This window comes from Condylura cristata, unplaced genomic scaffold (assembly GCF_000260355.1).
Source record: "Condylura cristata isolate star-nosed mole 26May11 unplaced genomic scaffold, ConCri1.0 scaffold00005, whole genome shotgun sequence".
Taxonomy (NCBI): Eukaryota; Metazoa; Chordata; class Mammalia; order Eulipotyphla; family Talpidae; genus Condylura; species Condylura cristata.
Genome location: NW_004567106.1, coordinates 63,663,241 through 63,684,043, shown reverse-complemented (window position 1 = coordinate 63,684,043; position 20,803 = coordinate 63,663,241). Strand labels below are relative to the sequence as shown.

General features: G+C 43.3%; 1 protein-coding gene across 1 annotated transcript in view; it reads right to left on the bottom strand.

Moving 5' to 3' along the window:
- CALD1 (caldesmon 1) overlaps positions 1-20,803 on the bottom strand; it is a 167,818-nt gene that overhangs the window by 9,661 nt on the left and 137,354 nt on the right. Inside the window, exons 4-12 of the mRNA XM_012720775.1 lie at positions 19,634-19,780; positions 15,578-16,526; positions 14,303-14,380; positions 9,895-10,040; positions 5,786-6,029; positions 4,413-4,553; positions 1,810-1,853; positions 1,611-1,717; positions 236-288 (exon numbers count right to left, since the gene is read on the bottom strand). Of these exons, the coding sequence (XP_012576229.1) occupies positions 236-288; positions 1,611-1,717; positions 1,810-1,853; positions 4,413-4,553; positions 5,786-6,029; positions 9,895-10,040; positions 14,303-14,380; positions 15,578-16,526; positions 19,634-19,780 (1,909 nt within the window). The remainder of the gene's footprint in view (positions 1-235; positions 289-1,610; positions 1,718-1,809; positions 1,854-4,412; positions 4,554-5,785; positions 6,030-9,894; positions 10,041-14,302; positions 14,381-15,577; positions 16,527-19,633; positions 19,781-20,803) is intronic.

Here is a 20,803-nt window from a genome sequence, read left to right as displayed (position 1 = left end):
AGGATGTCAGATCAGAGGGTCTTCCTAGAATTAAACTGTCTTTTTATTAGGACACCACTTAATGGTAAGGTGATGCTGTGTTCATTTCCTTAACAGATGGTTACACGTCTACTGCGTGCAGGAAGGGCCAGGCTCTGGACCACAATGGCGCTCAAGATGCTCCGCTCTGTAAGCTGCAGGGGCTTCTACTTCAATAGGGGAGAAAGACAGTATGCATCATCATGTATTTATTTGCCATTGTATAGGTGCTAGAAAGCCCGCTGAGAGCTCGAGTGATGGGAAATGGACCTAGTTTGGAGGAGCAAAAAGGAAGTGGCATTTAGACCCGGATCTGGAAGACCTGGAAGTGGAAGGTAGAAAGAAGCAGTGAACACCACCTGCGTGAAGGACTGAAGGCAGGGAAATGCGAAAAGACCCAAAGAGGCGGACCACGGTGTGGAGTAGCCCCCCCGTAGGGCAGAGACGTGAGGGTGGGAGGGCAGGGGGTGCATTCCAAGCACTTTCCAGCAGCAGCCATGGGCACATCCAGAATCAATCCCTCTCCCTGCTGGTCTCTCCTTTGTGGCCTGTGGCTTGTGTCAAGAGGGTCAGCCAGGAGCGTGGCACTATCAGTGGTCCGGGCAGACACATTTCTCGGGACCATGGCAAATCTGCTACCCCTGGCCTCATTCACCTGCTAGACCTATGGTCGATTCAACCAAGGAAAAGAACTCTGCAATTTGTCCTATTTGAGTGGCCATTTAGTCTTGTGAACATTACCTCTGGAGTGCTAGGATTTGGTTAGCATTTGATAAATCATCCAGACCTCTTTCTCTTATTTCCTTTTATCATACATGTGAAGTATTTTATGGGTATCTCCGCTCTGCAGTACAAAGGGGAGGGAGAGATCAAAGCAGAGGGATCCCATCACTCTGAAGCAGGTGTTCTGGCAAAGGTTAAAACCATTGAAGAAGGTCCACAAAGGAGAAAAACTAGGGTCACAAGTTGATCAATGACATTCTACTCTCTTAGTGGTTTGATACTTGGAAATACACATTATTTCTAAAGAGAGGAGACCCTAGGCTAATTGGGTGGGAAAAAAAGTTGGAATACACAGACCAAAGCATGTAACTGTGATCTGTCAAGTATAAAACAATAGGAAACTGCGGATGATTAAACCTAGGCTTTTATCGTCTTTATTTTAATGTGTTCAATATACCATTACTGTTATTTGATAATAAAAGCTTTTATAAACCACAGCAAAATGATTAACCAAGGTTGTCAAGGCCTGTTTAAACCTCATCTGAGAATGCATTTATAGAAAATGAAGGCTACTGAAGATGTATTTGTGTCACTTGAATAATATCATTAAATACCAATAAACCTATTCATTAAAAGAATAGCACTTTCATTAAAGAATACTCAGGCTGTAAGTAACAATCAACAATTTATTTAAAATTGTTCTATATAAATATATATAAATTACTCTATAATTTATTACTATTTTTCTCTATAACTTGTTCAAAGCATAAAACCTCTATAATACATTCATATTCTAATGCCCTATACAGCCACTGGGCTTGATTCTTATGCCAAATTTTTCTGTGTCATCAGAGTCTATTTCTCTTTGCCCATCACTCCGAGGCCTTCTCTCACCTCAATTGCACTGGTGTACTGCTCCAGTCGGCTGTCAATCTTGGACACCACTCCTGCTTGGTGAGTTGATTTGATACCACTGCTAAGTAGATAAACACACACACACATAAAAATATGAGACTCTTTCCCTGCAGTGATTCAATGATTTTTGACTGAACAATCAACCGTATTTACCTTTTCTGTACAGACTTATTCAAAAATTCTGCTCGCTCTTCAATCTAGAAATTGAAAAAAAAAATCAATATTTTCAGTTCATCAACACTTTCATCTCTGAAGCTGGTGAATAAAAAAAGCACCAGAGTGTGTTGGGGTACCTGGGTGTCAGGCACAGATACTTTCTGGAGGAGAAAACTATGTAAAATCTCAAGTGATAATGAGATTCAGGAGAGGAAGCAGGATTGCCAGTGGCCGAGAAAGTACATGGAGAAATATGAAGTACTGGAGAAGCATAGACAGATGGAATAAACACGCCTCTGATAGAGTGTAAATCAGAGGCAAGATAAATTATACTTCAAGGCTTTAACAATCAGTTAACATGTCGTTACCTTTAGGACATGCTTATACACATGTAGAGATACCACACTCTTTGATAAAAATTTTCCATGATTTTACCTATATATTTGATGTAGAATAGCATCAAAGAAGAAGCTAAGGACTGTGAGCTACCCACTTACAACTTAGCTTCATTTCCTAATGTGACACCTAATACTGAACTTGATTTGCCCTGAATGCAAAAGATGGGGTTAGGGATGGAGTGAAATTGGGGTACAGCTCGTTAGTAATGGCTGAGACCTGCCAGGAGGCTCCCCTTTGCCCAAGTGGGAAATAAGGCAGGAAGTCCCGCAGCAGCTGATACAGACAGCTACCAATATAGTGCTCTTCAGTATATTACAACGTTTTAAATCTAGGACTTTCTTTTTGCTACAACTAATGTTGCCAAATCAAAAAATATATTTTATGGGAACAGCATCATTCAAATCCAGATGTCCTAAAGGGGACCTAGCTTTGGACATTCCCTTTTGTACCTACATTACTGAACACAATTTGGCTTCATTATCACTTTTTGTCAGGACTTAACTGTCCATGTATTGATGCGCTCTTGTTGGGAAATTCCTTAACGTAGTAACTATGCAATGTGAGAATATATACTGAACTTGCAAATTAAATGGTCTGTGTAAGGAATTTAAGGAGGGAATTGGGCTTTTTTGAAGACCAAGAGGTGGCAGTGCTGTTCTGATAAAACCTGGGGGAGAGGGTGCATTTGATAATAATTTTTAGAAAATTGATGCCCTCTTTATTCCATTCCCTTTCCACTCCTATATATGGAAAAATAATAATAAAAACAAAATTTCAATTTTCTTAAAATTTATCCTTTGTGGGCTCTCCCTGGTGGTGCAATGGTTTGTTAAAGCACCACATTATGAAGTTCTCCGAAGCCACTGCAGCGTGAGTTCGATCCCCGCCCCGGAGGTGACCCACATGGCACAGCAGACCTCTTCTGACCCGCCCGCTGCTCCCCTCACCAGTTTGTTTCAGTCCATCTGCCTGTTCTACTCCCCACTTTGTCTCTGGTAAATCTTCTAACCCCCCACACCTCTGGCCTGTACCCCAGTTCTTGCATGCATAAATATATATATTTTTAAAAATTATCCTTTGCTTGTATTATATAAGAACACACATTTTCTGCTAATTTAATTTGACTATGAGAAGCTAGTTTCCGAGTTTCCCAGAAGAGATGCCGTGAGAAACCCACACATCACACTGGTTGATAATACTGAGAGGTGAAGAATCAAATGTTTTTCTTGCACTGGCACTCTGTAGTATAAACCTGTGACCATTTATAAGCATTTCAATGCCGAGAAGGAATTGAACAAGTATAGGAATGACACTGCAGAATATGCAAATAAGCTCTAAAACCACAGCAAAAGTAACTGGCTTTGCATGTCACATGATGAGGCCATACACACGTTTAAAGAGACACACACTTGCTTAGCCAGCTGGACCCTGACTGTGATGCTTGGCCAGGTGTGCTCCTTGTCAATACTTTGTTACCTGCTAGGCTGATGGCAAATGAAGGAAACTTAGCAGTGATAAAAGTTCAGATCTGTGAAGTAATTCACTGAGTCATTCAACCATATTTATTGTGTATTTTCAAGGAGTGTTAGCCCGCAATACAGAATATAGATTTGCAAATAATGGCAGATGAATTGGTCTTTCTTGAGTTTTCTGTTTTCTTTTCTCTGCATCTCAGCCTTTCATCACCTCCCTGGCAAGCTCCTTCCTGCCCTTCTCTCCTCTCCAGAAGCCCTTGTGTCTTCCGTGCTCAGGAGCCATGCCCCTTGCAGGCTGGCGGAGGACCCTACTCTCATGGCAACTTAGCTTATGTGGGTCATGGAACAACAGCGTTAACGTTTGACCCCTGCTGCTTCTGGCTACTCTGTTTTTTAAACAACAACAACAAAAAAAATTGAGCAACTAGCATAAAAAGCAGCTAAAACCTTTATAACTGATTTGCCCATTTAGTACACTTTAAGTAATAAATTTTTCAAAATTTTCAAAGCGAATCTAGGATTTCCCAATGTCACCCCCTAAACATTTCAGGGTACAAATTGCTCCCCGATCTCTCCACTGCTGAAACACAGAAACTTAGAGTGGCTGAAAGAAGCAGTAGAAAGATAAGTGAACACTTGAATAACCTGTTACTAAACAAGGAGCTAAAATCAAGTTTTATTATTATTTTGACAGGAGTATTATCAGAAGGCTCTGGGAGAAATTACCTTGAGAGATGAACCTTTAGGAGTGAAACACTTGAATGGTTTCTTGTCATCCGATAAGCTATCTTCTGGCATCTTCTGGCGTTTCTCTGCAGCTTCTGCTCTTCGCCTTTCAATCTCTTCCTTTAGCCTTCTTTTCTCTTCCTAACAGAGAAAGAACAAAGAAGGACTTCGGCATCTGTGGTAAGGCGAAAGGAAAGCGTGCTGCAGGGGAGCTCCTGCCTCAAGTTTCTTTATCTGTAATGTGAGGGATAGTAAGAGAAGCGCTACCGAAGATGAAACGAGCAAACCACGGCGAAAGACTCAGACTAGAGCACACTAGGTAGGTCACCACTGGCATCATCCCGTCGTCATTTAACACCACCTTTCCTTTATGTGTATTAGTGAATGTCACTGCTTCAGAAATATAAAGAAAATTGATAAATTGAAAACTGATAAATTTATTTGGGTTTATTATTGCAAAATAAACCCAAATATCCTTCCGCCTATTTCCTAGAAGCGTGAAGGCAAATGAGAACACTTCTGTGCAACTTACATAAACCGACGAGATGCTATTGGCCAAAATGTACAAGAGATGATTTTCCAGCTGTTCTCACCCAAGGGGTAGAGCCTTTTAGATGTTTTCATAAACCTGAAGCGCTGTAGTTTGACATCACAGGTGCTTATGGTCTGTCCATGAGCCCCCCCCCCCCCACCTCCACAGCCTCCATTCCTGACCCAGAGCATTCTCCCTTGTCTTCTCTCTCAGGCAAAAAATCTAGAGCTCCTATCCAGCTGCCCACCCTCTAGAGATTATTTTTGGGAGATGTAGGTAGTTTTTGACCAGCCAAACTAGATGGAATGTAAATGCCCTCAAGCAGGGATTGGGTATTTCTGAGTTGTTACAGAGCGGATCCTGTGGGTTACCTTCTGGATATTGTGACCCCTCAGATTCATATGCTGAAGTCCACCTCCACCCCAAGCAATAATATTCGACAATCAAAGGGATAATAGTTGGGGGTCTCCCTGGCTCCCTGGTGGCGCAACGGGTAAAGTCTCAGCACTATCAAACTATCAGCAGCCACTGTGACATGGGATCTATTGCTGGCCAGGGAGTGACCCACATGGCACAGCAGACCCTTCCTGTCTCATCTGCTGCTCTCCTCAGCAGTGTATTTCCGTGGATCTGCTGTTCTGCTCCCACTCTATCTCTGGAGCATCCTCTCACCCCTTGCACCTCTAGCCTACACCCCACTTCTTGTATAAATAAATAAAATAAATCTTTTTTTAAAAAAAGGATAATATTGGGCAGAGGGACCTTTGGGAGGTGAGAGGGCCTAGCGGGAGACCGAGGCAGGCATCCCATCGCAGCCAACTCACCACTGCATCCTCCTCACCTCCTCTCGGACTTTTCGCTCCGCTTCCTCCTGCTTCCTCTTCTGTTCCTCCTCCTCTAAGACCTTCCTTCGCTCCTCCCTCTTCTTCTTCAGCTCCTCCAGCTCCAAGGCGGCCTCCTGCTGCTTCTGTTTCAGTTTTTCAAACTCTTCACTCTCGGTTTCCCCGCGGCGGCGGCGCAGCTCCTCCAGCCGTTTGCCAGCTTCCTCGGCCTCCTTGGCCTCATTCACCTTTCCTCCAGAGCGGCTGTGGGGAAACACAAAGGAGATGACACGTGCCTGCCTGCTGCGCCTGCCTGCTGCCTCCTGTAGAGCGTGCAGGCCTGCACCCCAGAGGAGAGCGCCACGGCCTGCCATCTTTAGATAGGGAGTCCTCACTCCAGGGCAAGGAGTCACATGGGTCCCCCTGGAATCTCAGGTCTGAATCTGAGCCTCTCTCTTCCACTTACCCTTTTTTTCCTCAACTGTGCAATGGGGGCAAGCAGGCAATGCCTGCTGGACGGTGAGCTGGTACAACCAGTATAGAAAACAGTATACAACAGTATACAATTACCATTAAAGATCATGAACCCCACTACTGGGTAAATATTCACAGGGCAATTGAAAGCACAGTCTTGAAGAATATTTGCACACTGATGTTCAAGCCAGCATCACTCACAACAGCCAAGAGTTGGAACCAACCCAAATCCCATGAATGAATGAACAAAATGTCCTGTAACCACACAATGGAATATTATTCAACCTTTAAAATGGAAGGGGATCCTGTCACCTGTGACAACAGGGGTGAGCCTTGAGAACATTATGCTCAGTGAAATAAACCAGATACAAAGAGAAACATATTGTGTAATTCCCCTGTAGGAGGCACCTAAAGGACTCCCTACTTTTTATTACCTCCAGGCCTGAGTCTTAGAGAGTACATGAGGGATGTTTCTTGCCTCTATCTCTTGTTTCAGTTGTACATATATATGTAGAGGTGATGGAAAATTTATTTCTTACTAAGAGCTTAAGTTAATATTATTCTAAAATAGCCTAGATTTTCACATTTAAGATGAACTTCTAAAATTTGAACTCAAACAAGGCTATGTCCATCAGGTACAGTTGGACTGTAAAACACATGGCCACAATATCTTCTCTGGACCCCACTAGGGGTCGCTCAGGCTTCACTTTGGAAAAACAAAATGCCTGTCCTTAGGGAATGGTTAAGTAAATTATAATACATGTATCTGGCAGCATACTTTAAAAGCATTCTTTGTAGCTGTAAATTCATTGGCATATACATGATACATTATCATGCAAAATACAATAATAAGTTAAAATATATACTTCTACTCACACCTACACTTGTATCTACATGTATGTCTAATTTAAATGTATGCATATAGAAAATACTTGGAAAAAGTGACTGATGGTTTGTGTGGTGGGTACTTATTTTTAGACATCATTTTCTGAATGTTTCATAAGGAGTATATATTTTTCTTATATTCAGAAAAAAAGCATTCCCTTGTTAAAAAAGATGAACAGAGAACAAAACAAATTCTCACTTTACTTTCTCTGTAAAATCCTTGGTATAATCTGCCCTTTCTACAACTCACTCACTGAACTGAGACTTTTATGTTATGTTTCAGAGAAAACAATCTAGTCACAAAAAATGGGACTATCCAAAGGCACAAATCCAACACAACTCAAAAACAGGAGCAAGAGGCTCTTCCTGGTGGTGCAACAGGTCAGAGCGCAGCCCGCAGCTGCTTCAGCACCAGTTCGATCACCGGTCAGGGAGCTGACCCACATGATGCAGCAGACCTCTGCTGTGGCATCTTCTGTCTCACCCGCTGCTGCCCGCAGCAGTGTACTTAGTCTGCCTGTTTTGCTCCCCACTCTGTCTCTGGTGAATCCTCTCACCGCCCCTGCACCTCTGGCCTGTACCTTAGTTCTGTGTGCATAAATAAATAAATCTTTAAAAAAAAATAGGAGCAATAAACTTTTTAATAAAAAAAAAAGTTGTAAGTAAAATGAATGGGTAAAAAATCAACTCTTAGTAGATTAAATTAAAGCATGAAGCAAAAAAAAAAAATAGGAGCAAGAATTTTGTCCACATCACTTCTGCTTTGATGTGCTGGCATGACCTGGTCATTAGGGTGCCACTATATGGACATTTCTTCCATAAGTTTCTCCCTGTCCCCTTTCCTCTCCCTATTCTTGGCTTCTTTAGATGTAAGTCAAGATGAAATCAGATCTTTCACAACTTGCTTTCAGTTAGGCTAATCTAAATAAAGGATTCCCATCCGAGCTCCTCAATTCTTAACTATATGGAGCAAAACCAGACTTTTCTGCTTCTATCTGCAACAACTTCCAATTGAAACTAAAATGAATAGGGTGGCAGGGAAACAGCTAATAGTAGGGTGGTATCTTATTTCTATTTCTGCCCAAAGATGGAAAAATCGAAAGTCACACTGAAGGGATTTTAGTGGTCAAGTTAGTACCATCCCCAGTGACTCTTTGAATGACCCAGCTCTCTGGATTTCTATACAACAGACAAACTAATCACTCATTTGTGCTTTGACTGAAGCTGGCTGTTGTTTGTTTGTTCATTGTTAACCAAACTTCTTTTTACTGAGACATTTTGTTGAACATCATTTCTCTCAACAAAAATGTCCATTCATACACACAAAACACACTTGAAGCTATCAAATAATAAAGCAAAAAGTATTGCTAGGCAATAATTCATTGAACACTTTCCATGAATCTGAAACAACATGTTCTAGGACTTTAAAATATTACCTTACTGGCAGGTTAACAAGCTCCAATGAATGTCGAGCTTTTCTATAAAAAGCTCTACTTTCTTGCCAATCCTGAGTGTCATCTATAGGCTCTATATGTTATATTCCCTCACAATTAATTTAGGTCTTTTAGGCATACTTTTCCTTCCACATACTTTAGGCTCTGTTTTGACTAAATACGTTTCTGCTCAAATTTTTCCAAAAATTCTTTGGTGGCAACTATAATTATCTAGCATCTTCGCATCTTGAGGAGCTGGAAATGTCCTTCCCTAGAAACCGTGCTAATTTCTGAAGGCTACAAAGACTTTGGTGTAAGGAGTGTGTTCAACTTCTATACAGCACTTGCTTGGGGACTTTCTAATTTGACGCGTTCAGAAAAATCGTCTATAGCCAAGGCTACAATAGCCTATAGCCAAAGAATAACCATAGGAGGATTCAGGTTAGAGGGACCCAAGACTCTTCCAGACCATTTGGCAGAGCATCCACTGACATAACAGTGGATTTGGCACCAGGAGTTGGAGGGTGTGTGTGTAAGAATAGGGCACAAAGAATCATTTAGCCAGATGACTGTGGCAGCTTCTGCTACTAAAGTCCTACCAAATTGGTGGGAACCTTCAGTGTTCAATGTGTAGAATGAGTATTTACCTGCATATACTAATTATCTGTCCTAAAATCAATTGCTTAGATTTTCTGTGAGATGGGGGATAAAGAGGAGAGAGGAGATGCAGCTGAATCTATGCAAGGGACTTTCCCAAGCCATGAAAAGGGCCTTTAGTCTCATGTCCTCTGCCACTGGACAGATTTCCCAGTGTAAATTACCAGCATTTGCCCAAGACAGATCTTGTTAACTAAGTTCAACCTAGTGATTCCCAAGTACTGGGCAACAGAACAATCTTAGTTTCATGCAACATTCATTTACAACTTTTAGAAAATACATTCTTGACAATGTATTAAGAAGTGTCTTTTAGGAAGTTGGCTGGATCCTACAGAGAATGAATCCCTAGTATCAACTCCTATCATACCATTTCTTAATAAATTGGTGTTCCATGAGTATCTTAGGTCAGGGAGGAAAAACAAGGATGCCAAGCATGATCTGCTTGCTAAGTAATGGAAAAAGCAGATTGAACGTTGTCCTGGCAATGACGCTGCCTTCTGTTAGTGATTGATAGCCTAACCTGCTGACTGAGTTTTTCTAAGACAATAGCCAGTGACCTCACAACAGAAATATGTTGCCTGTTTAGCACGTTTCTCAGATCAGAGGACACTGATCTCACCCTAACGCCCCCTGCCCCTGGCTCCCAATGTGAACACCGCTAACTTGTCACTACTTCTTACCTGAAAGTATTCTCCGTATGTTTAAGTTTGTGAGTCATGAATTCTCCATTCTGAGGCTTCATTTCTGTAAATCCCTTCTTTCCATCCACAAAGCTCTTAACTTCTTCTTTGGGCTCTTTGTCCTTTTTCATTTTCTCATCTTTGATCTGACCAACCATCCACATTGGGAAGAAACATAATGATAAAAATCTTATTAGGTTTTGGTCCTGTTATCAAATAAGATCCCCAAGTTCTAAGGAATCCAGAAAACTCAGAAGTAAAACAAACCACTGGAAGATAATCTGGTAAAGATAGAACCAGAGCAGAATCTTAGGTCATGAGATCTGGTCTTCTAGGCTCTCCACAGAAACCTAACCACAATTTTAGGAAGTCAAAGTCATTCCTGGTTTCACGGGAGCTTTATTTTTCAGTGCAGGCAGTGGTACTGTTTGGAAATGATTATGTTCTGGGAATGCCACGTAAAAGTGGCAGTTTGCAGTTCCTGCTGGGAGGAGTGATTATTCGTGTGACCTTGATGGAGCATGGCCAGATTGCTTGGCTGGACAGGTTTCTTCTTGGAGGGGGGAGGGCATGCCTCTTTGAAAAGGACACCAATGTGTGGAGATGAAAGAAGAGGAAAACTACCCAGTGAGCCAAGCCAACATAAGCAGATGGCAGAGTTCTGCTTAAATACAAGATCACTCTTGTATTTTACTCAAATAAGTAGGGTCTCAGGGATACAAGACATAATGACCCTTCCTTTGGGAGATGACCAGAGGTCGGTGGGATCGTGTCTGTAGTCACGAGACTACATGCGAAAGGAATAGGGAAACATCCCAGGCTTTACCTGCACTTTCATGGGGGTGATAATTTAGTTTTTGGTAGTGATTTTGTGATTCTTGTGGGAGGCAGAAGAAGACAATAGAAGGAGAGCAGGTGTTCACTTAAGCCCTTACAGAAATATCAAATTGAATTTACAGTTTTGTGGGGGGTAAAAAGGGCTGCAAGTTACCTTACCTGTAACCTGTATCATTTTACCCATCAAGAAAAGAAGAGTGAAAACAGCTGAGGGTCATTGTTGTTTTTTTTTTTTTTTTGGGTCAAGAGGGAAAAAAAAATAATACAAGGTTTGAAGACATTCAGAGAGGATGGGCAGGGCTTGAGAACTTAGGGATTCCTGCAAGAGCCAACCTGGCAAGTCTCCCCCTACCGAACCACTCACCTCTCTCTAACTCTCCCTTGGATACTCTCTGAACATCCATTCCTAAGGAGCCTATTTCAGTAAGCTGACTGTGTGTTCTTTTCTTTTGCTACTTACTGATGCTATTTATTGATCACTCGATGCCCCATTGCCTTTTTCTGATTTTATTGGATTAAATTACTACCAATTACTCCCTACTATGATGCCCTACCTGGGTAAGACTGATCTTTTTAACTAGGTAAGACTGATCTTTCTCCAAGGAGTACAGACAAAGCTATCCCTGGGACATGCTAAGGGGTCGGGGGGAGGACTCTACTTTGGCCATTCTTTCGAAGGGTTTTGCCTAGAAGCCAACAAACTGTATGCTTTGAATAAGTCATCTAAGTCCCATGGGATGTTCAGAAAAAGAGGAAAATGGATTAGATGATCTTTCCTAGTCATTCTGTCATTTCAATCAAGGCTCCTGATTTGTGTGAGAGGTTACAGAGAAGAGACGGAGGTGCCAAGCCAGCCCTAAACCTTTAATGTGGTTCCTTGGTGACTGTCCTGGCCCAGGGAGGAGTCAGGATTCACTGAGCAGGCGGGGTCTCGTCTCAGCCCATCACTGTTGGACAGACTGGACATTTATACGCTGGTTAGGAAGGATCTGGGTATACAAATTTAGGGGTGAGGGTATCCCATTTCAGGGGGATTTTTGAAACAAATTCTGAGCCAAACCTCAGGGGTGTGGAGCACTATTCAAAGAAAAATTCCTTTGAACTCATTTCTCCCATTGTAGACTCAGAGATATTTCCATTTTCCCAAAGTGCATTATCTGATTTACTGGGCAAGAGCGTTCATAAAATAGATTTGTAAATCAGTACGTATATAACAGAAAGAGTTGCCATCCTTCCTCTTGCCACTGTTTTTTTTTTTTTTTTTTAAAGTTTTGCCTTTATGGGCAAAGGTTATGGTAGATGGTATGATTCCACTCTCTTTGGAAAAAATCTGAGAAAAATTTCCAATGAGTTAATAATTGAGTTTAAGTGAAAATTATTTTCTCTTTCTGGAAACTAAACAGAGTAATCCACCAGGCCTTTACATTTTATTTTAGGGAACACAGTGACATAATGGGTTGGATTCTATAGCAGATTTAACCCAAGTTCAGGGGATTCTGAGCCACTTGGGGAAAGCATTAGAGATCTTGTAGGTCAGAAGAACTGGAAGGTCACCCTGTAACTGTGAAGAAAGCTGGAGCTGGTGGATGAGCAGATAGTCACATGTCCTGAAACTGGGTTTGTGGCATACAGGAGAATGTTGGCCCACTGTGTGGAGGGCTCTGGCCAAAGGTGCCCACGGGGATAAAACAGGACTTTGGGCCATCCAATGGGACCATACACTGGCATGTGTGGAGGAGGGAGGGATATCAAATGGCCTCTCCTTGCGCCAGAGAGGCCCTCAACAAGTCAAAGGAGTAAGTCTAAGAGGACTTAGAAGTTGGTCTCTATATTGTATGCTGTTTTTATTACTTTCATTATTATGTAGCTGTTGTTTTGCATCTGTGGTTATTTGCCTGTACTGTCTCTACTGCCTTGTATTTGTATTCTTTGTATCATCGTGTAACTTATCCTTTGATATGTTTGATTCCAGACTAATGACAAGAACTAGGTTTGTGCACTTTTGTTAGGTCAGAGGCCCCATCACATGAATGTCCCTGTTACTGTAAGGCTGGCCCACGGACCCCACTGGGACCTGGGGCTCCACCCCAGGCCCATCACATCAAAGGCTACATTTTATAAGATTCCCAGGTGGTTTCCATGTGCCCAACATCTGGGAAGCTTGGCTTATATGACATGAATATTAATTTCAAAATTATATGAGTAGCTATACTGGAAACTGTTTTTCTACTAGAGGCAGAGGGTGGGGTGTTTGCAGAACTCTGGGGTCAAGACTAAAAAGAGATATTTTCCAGTTGGAGAGGAGGAAAAGGAACGTGCAATCTGTCACCACAGAGTTAAACTGCAGTGGAGAAAGAAGGCTTTTGTAGGGATTGGAGTAACTTACAGGCATGTTTTCAAGGCTCAGGTGAGAGGACTCACATGATGTTTGTGTTTACTTGTGGCTGACAGATACTGAAGAGTGACTGACGAGGAAAGAAAGGCCTTTTTTTTTTTTTAAACAAAAATGTGGGGTGGGGGAAGAGGGTGCTGTTTAACGAGGCGACATCATATAAAATCTGATTTCAGGCTGTTTGGGTAGAGCAAGCGTACAGCTAGCCAGAGGGGCCAAATCCTGTCAGAAACAGAGGAACATAAGACACAAACAAGGGACTATTGCTTTTTTAGGAAAAAAAATGTTTAAGAAAATAGCCACCGCTCTACTTAATCTGGTGAACTATTTCCTAAAGAGGGGCTTTTCTGTTTCTAGTTCTATGGCATGAGGGTAGAGAACTATAGCATTTATCTGAGCTGCACTCTAAAGTGACAATTCAAGTAATTCAAGCCTTCTCATCTTTGATAAGTCAGCCTTCCCACATTCAAGTATTTTAAGCATTGTCACAGTGTACATACCGGATGACCCGGGGCTAACAGCGCCCATCATTAAAACAAGCATTTTTGACCAAAGCGGCTCTTTTGAAGGTGTGGACGTGACATTGTCCCTGCCTGCCCCTGCCTTGGTTACTTACCCACAGTCAACACCCTGCCACCAGCTCCTGTGTGTGCCTCAGAAATGCAATGCAGAACATTTTGCCAAACTTTCCTTTTGAAAACCAAATATCATCTTCAGCTCACTCAATTTTCTACTGAGATATGGGAGGGAGGGAGAGGTGTTTTTCCTTTGAAAAGGTCAATCGTTAATCTAAGCCAGTTGGAAATAGTTCATGGTTGAAATGAAAGGAAGATGGCTCAAGGAATAAAAATCAGCATGGAGAAGAGGAGAGGGCAGGAGAGATGGATCAGAGCGGGGTTTGCCAAACTTTTTGGACCGTGCCTGGTAATAAGAAAGACAACTGACATCACGGGGCCGTACTTACTAGCTAGCTACAGCACCCACCGAGGTTCGCGACCCACGTTCATGTTTGAAAATGCTGATGGATGCATGTTGAGAACCTCTGGTTGATTATGCGTATCAGTGGGCCATGGCTTGAAAAGCACTTGATCCGAGACGCCCCTTTGGAGACCATGAACCCACATGTCAGGGAACACTGCCCTCTGCTTTCCGGGGAGCATCTGCCTCAGCCATATTTACCTCATTGTCTTTGCAGGCAGGCTTATCTTCTTGGGACATTTCTCTCTTAGCTTGCACGTTAGCCCTTTTTTCTTCTTCCTTTTTATTGTCAAGAATGGTAAGGTCACTCATGCAAAAGAAGCCCTTTCTAGCTTACCAGAGTGCTATGGTGCTCAGATCATTCTGCGTGCAGTATGGGGTGATTCTCAGTGCTCACACTCCCCCAGGGGGTGGCAGTGGTTCTCAGTAACCCTGTGGGATGTTTTCTACCCCCACACTGGTTTATTTCTTCTGGTGCTTCCTGTGCTGCGGAGAGGCCCGTGTGTGGTTTGGTGCATTTTATTCCTGCTCTTCTCAACTGGAGCTGTGCTCATAAACCCCTTGGAAGAAGCAGGAGTGAAAGGCAACTTCAGGGAAATGCAGGATTAGTGACAACAGCGAGTTTTCTCTGCAAAGGTGAACAGGCAAGCAGCTCATTTTTTTTTTTCTTTAGCTTCCCCTGGGGAGCTGGTAGTTAGACAGAATTTTTAATGGAGGCTTGCAGACAGAAAAAAATCTTTGATAATTTACAAACACCGTACCTCCCCACCCCAACTGTCTCTACTCTTTCTTGTGCCACCTGAATTTATTTGTATCCTTCAAGGGGTAAAAAGGACCAGGCAGTAACAAGTGGATGGTGCCCTATGAATGGGTTTCCGCAAGTCTGCAAGACTACATTAAACTTGGGGCTACATGATGGCAAATCAGGCTTTACCTTTTTTTTTTTTAAATAAAAGGTCCAAACTGGCTCCTTCCCCTCCTTTCTTACCAGTTAATTTCAAAAGTTTGATATTTCTGATCAGGCTTTTTGGATTCACTTCCCCTGCCAATTTTCTAAATTTGTGTTAAATTCCCCACACCTGGGAAGGTGAGGCGCCTTCTTTCTTTTGCCTCATGTAGACCCGGGTAGAGTTAAGTTGTTAAAAGGAACAGGTTTAGATGCAGGTGCAGACCCTAAGTCAACACAGTGCTACCCCATTTATCATCCTGGGCTAATTCATTTTTCTGGCTTTCATAACAACTAAGCGTGGAGCAATTCATTTCTCTCTGGCTATGCCCATGAATCTGGTTGACTGATATTTAGCCATCCAGACTGCTTCACGCTTACAGATTGTTATGGCTTGAAAAAACGAATCGCTTGCTAAATGACCAAGCAGGTGGTGCTATGGGAACGTGGCTTCAGTCACAAATCTGCTGTGCATTACATTTCTCATAAGTCACAGGCTTCACACATTTGGTGCAAAATGTTTACTGTACCTGTTTCTTTTGGCCAGCTGCCTGCAGTTTGTCTTCTGGGACTTTGTTTTCATTTCCCCATCTCCCTTCTATTTTCTCATCCACCTTTTCCCCATTTAGCTTTCTCTCTTGCACTTCACTTCTGCTCTCCTCTAGCTCCTTTTGACGCCTTTGCTCTTCTAGCTTAGCTTTCTCTTCTTCCTCCGCCTTGGCCCTCTCCCTGACCTCGGCTGCCCTTCTCTCCTCCTCAATCCTGCCCCTCTCCTCTGCCTCCCTCCTTTCTCTCTCCTGGGCAGCCGCTTTCTCTTCGGCTTCTACTCTTGCTTTCTCCTCTGCTAGCTTTCGGTCTTGCTCAGCTCTTACTCTTTCTCTTTCTTCTGCTTCCAGCCTGACCCTCTCTGCCTCAGCTCGTTCCCTTTCTTCCTCCTCCTCCTTGTCATTAGTGATCATCTCCTCTGAGTCCCGCCCCTGCTCCTCCTCTGTTCTCGGCTCTTCGGCGGCACCGATCTGCCCGTTTTTCAACATTACCGCTCTTTCCTCTTGGGAGTCTGTTTTCTCTTCTCCCACGGCCTCTACCTGGTTTTCCGCAGGGCGCCTCTGCTTGGGCTTCTCTTCCTCCTCTTCTTTTTCTTCTTTCTTTTCCGCCTCGCCATCCCTCCACTCATTCTTCTGGTAGGACTTGGTGATGATCTCTGTTTCCTCTATCTCGAATCTTTCCTGGCAACTGTTCCTCTTTTCCTCCTTCTCGGCAGTTTCATTTTCTGCAGTGTTGTTTTGCGTTCTTCTGCTCGGCAGGGACAAGCTCGCATCTGTAATGGTGGGGTCGAACTCCTTCTGGCGCTCCAGGGCTTCCTGAAGGCGTTTCTGGCGTCTTTCCTCCCGCCGCGCCAGGCGCTCCTGCAAGGCCGCCTCTTCGTCGCCCTCCGCCAGGGTGTTGGCGGTGGTGGACTTGACCTCCTCGTTGGCCACACTGCAGGACCGAAACAGCAGAGTCAGCTTACTGCTTAGTCAGTCAGCGGGACTCGTGTCCACACTGCGCCAGAAGGACAGCAGCAGCCCGCAGGACCAAGCCCCCGCCCACCTCCGTGTGTCCCGGCCTTGGACCTCACCATATCGGCTGGTGTCCACCTGGCTTTCAACTCACAGCACAGGCACGTTTCCCCTTGGTCCTGGACACTGGACACTGGACTCGACACGCCAAAAGTGCTCAGTATTAATGCTCCCTGGGGACCTCCCCTCAGGTGAAAATTGAGCATTAAAAAAAATAAATAAAAGGAATTACAGCTTTTTAATAGAAATAATGTGTCATTATAACATTATGCAAGTTTTAGGGGTGCTGATGAGCATTTTTAGCATATACAGACCGCAGGTCCCCTCACGTTTTGAGCTGGGTAACTCCAAGGTGCCTGTGCCATACTGGATCTTAGGATTCCCCAAGGCTCTTGAGCCCACAGGGTCACTTGCTTGGTGATGACATGTTTAGCTGGCTGCCCTGCCATTCCTGACTCACTTCCTGTATGACTTTCTAATGGGGTGTCCTGGATTACTTTATAATTCAACCACTTGTGTTCTACGCTGTGTTTGAGCCCTGCTTCTTGGGGAACACAAGCAGAAATGAGGACTAAACTGTTGTAGTGAGTGAATTCCTCTAGGTCATTTGGCAGTCTCATTTCTCATTTGACACCAAGTTGTTTGTTTTTTTTTTTAAATGCTCTTCAATTTTCCTCAGAGGGCAGGTCCCCAGGGGGAGCATTAACACTGAGCACTTTTGGTCCATTTGCTTGTAGGATTGTTTTATTTTCTGTTTTTATCTTTTGTAGTTAGATGTGTTTCCTGCAGACAGCAAAATGATGGGTTCTGTTTTTTTTTTTTTTTTTTTTTAAATCCATCCTGCAACTCTGAATACTGAGCACTTTAGGCTTGTAGAGTAGCGCCCATGTCCAGAGGACCAAGGGCAAACTTGCTTATGCTGTGAGTTGAAAGCCAGGTGGACACCAGCAGGTATGGTGAGGTCCAAGGGGAGGACATGGAGATTCTGGAATGTGGGTCTGGACTGATGGATGCAAAGTACCCAGAGAGGGAGGGAGTGGAGGCTACGATGGCAGAGGTATCCTCATACCAGTGCCCCCTGCGTAGGGATGTCTAGCACCACAGCTCATGTTCCTCCTTCTGTAGCTATGGGGAAGTGGCTGTAGTCAAGGACTATGTTTTCTGTCCTGTCCTCTTCCTGGCACCTAGAGAGGGCCATAGGGCCAACACTTTCCAGGGAGATGTGTCCAGAGCAAGACTCTGAGAAGCAGAGACACAGTCTCTTCCCCCTCTGACTCTGCTGCTGGTTGGATCCCAGGTCTCCAATGCCTCAGGAGCTTGCAGTCACCAGAGGAAAGGACATGGGTGACTGCTTCTACCTACACATCAGAAATACCCACACTGGACTAACAACTCACAGTGATGCACTCACTAACATACTAAAATGTAGGGGTCTGTTGTTATAGCAACTGACATTACCCTAAACATACATGTACCATCTCGGTCCTTGCTCAAGATTTTCATGTGTAGAGAGACTCTTGACCTTCTTTTTGACAGCAGACAAAGAACTGCCAAATTAATGTTTATAGAAAAAAAAAAAGCAAAGAAAACCTCTAAACACCAGACTGTACCAGGTCCATCACTCCACTCACTATTGTGGGTGCTGGATGCTGCACAACCAAAGGGTGTTGGTCCCCACTGGCAGGAAACACCAGTCACGTGACATCAGGGCCTGTGACCAGAGTTGGAAGAAGAAGCCTTGCAGTGTTTAGAAACTCCATCACATTTCATGGTTCATTCTGAACTTGGCCCTTTTTGAAGTTCAAGTTCACTTAATTTTGGAAAAACACATTTCACATTTAACAAAAAGAAATGGCAGAGTGAAGCCCAGATTTTAAACTTTCTTGACCTTTAGCTGTTGCTGCAGGATACTCTATGAACTAGGTGTATGTGAACTCCATTTCCCTGAAAGTACAAATACTTTAAAATTTAAGGGGAAAGTCCCTACAAAGCTATTTGGATCAACTGAGTTCAAATCACTCATAAAGGGAACCCCAAGTTCCAAGGAGCCAGCTAGGGGGAAGTACTCAAGTAAACCTAACGGTCATCACTGAATCTTTCTTTTCTTATTTATAAATCATGACAGCATCATCAGAAGTGAAGGGCTGGTTAAGGGACTCGGTTAGCCCCTAGAGAAACACTTATTCTTCTCCTGGGTCATTAACATCAGTGGGAAAGTATGTGTTCTCAGATCTGAATATGCTTCACTAGAAAAACAAAGGAATGTGTATTCAATCAACAACCCAACATACTCGATAATAAAATGTGGGGAAAAAAGGAGATGTAAAAGTAGAAGCAAGATTTTAAGAGCAAGAAAACTGCATTGTTCTTGACCCTCCTCATTTCTACCGGGACATATATAGGCAAAGATGTAGTGGCAAACTCATATGTTTGTTTGAATAATTACTTAGTTAAATAGAATTTTGCACTGTGCAAAATCAACTCTCTAGCTAATTGACTATTAGTGGGTATTGTGATTAGTTATTGTGATTAGAATATAGTGATTAGAGAATATTCTCTATTCTGTAGCAAATAGAGAAAATTCGGGATATAGATTAGGGGAAAAAAAAAAAGACACTTGCAATTCATGCCTACTTTTAAAATTCAAGTATTATCTTCTCCTGGTAGGGGTAGGGGACTTATTAAGCTAATACATCTTCAGTTCAAAATAAATAGCAATACTCTAAGGAATGAATGTAAATGGCTCTCCTTTAAAGATGCAATCCATCATATTTAGTGAATTAAAAATTTACTAGATCATAAAAGAAAGTAAAATCCTTCCAAGGAGCGTGTTTAGGGAGCACAGCAAATAAAGGAATATTGTTTAGGTTGATTTGTCTAACTCAGACTGATTATCCATCGGATTAGAGTTGCTGGAAATGGCAAAGACTTTGAGTGACAAAGAAGGAAATGCTTTGCCCAGCATGGCCCTTCATCTGGCAGGTTGGGAAGCAACTTAGAAACTGTCCATTCTGAAGAGGCCAGTACCTGTTCTGGGCGTTCACCTCCACTTGCTCCGTCACCTGCCCCAAGGATTCTTCTTCTTGCTTCTGCCGCAGCCTTTCCTGCCGGGCTCGGCGGCGCCTTTCCCTGGCGGCTTCTTCCTCATCATCGTCATTCCTCTGGTAGGCGATTCTGCAACAACACGAAGAAACTCCTGAGACAGCTGCCCACCCCATCACCCACCCTGGGCTGGTTTAGCCCTGAGTCCCTAACACGATGACTCACTGAAGTCCAGCGTTCTAGTAGGATTGTCTTGTTCCTTCAGATAAAACAGCGCTGCCTGTTTTCAAACTGTAAAGGGCAGTATCTGGAAAGCATTGGCCCAGCAGTCCCAGAGGATCATGCACAGTGGACAGAGAACGCTGGAGCTGAAACTGTACCTACCCACGCAGGCTTCCCACCGAGACTGCACATCAGCTTCCTGAGATGCCTTTACCAAGCTGATTGCCACTACATGAGATCGGGAAGCCGACATCCAAAACACTGAACCCAAAACAACAAAAACATGGACTAAAAAGATTCAGCATGCTGTCTGAACATCTTGTGGAGATGTTGTTAAAGGATCATTGAAGAATCAAGCTAAGTTATCGAAGTTGGACTTCATGTTAAGAAGCCCAACTTGCTAATTAAAATCAAGAGCAAGATTTTATTTTTTGCTCTCAGTTCATTTTCACTGGAGAAAAGACAGTGTTTCTTACACCCACCATGAGGCTTCAAAGCCAGGGACTTTCCCTGGATGGCCCCTCTCTTGTCCTGAAACAGGACCCAGGCGGGTAGATGAGGCACAAAGGACTCATGAGCATGTATGTCATTTTGCTTCCAATTTCCATCCAAACAGATGCCTATTTAGGGAAGTGACAGTGTCACTATGTCAGATATGTTTCCTAAAATACTTCTGAGAGAAAGAACTGGAGGTAGAGAGCTACAAATATAAACTCCACAGGAAAGCACCTGCTTGGTTGACTTTGTTACTCTGGGGGTATATTGAGATACAGGGTGGGGGCCACGCGGAGCATTGCAGGTCTGGCTGGCTGACAGGGGCCATGGGTTGTGATGGGTCTGCTTTTTTTTTTTTTAAAGATTTATTTATTTGTGCATACAGAATGGGGTACAGGCCAGAGGTGTAGGGGCGGTGAGAGGATTCACTGGAGACAG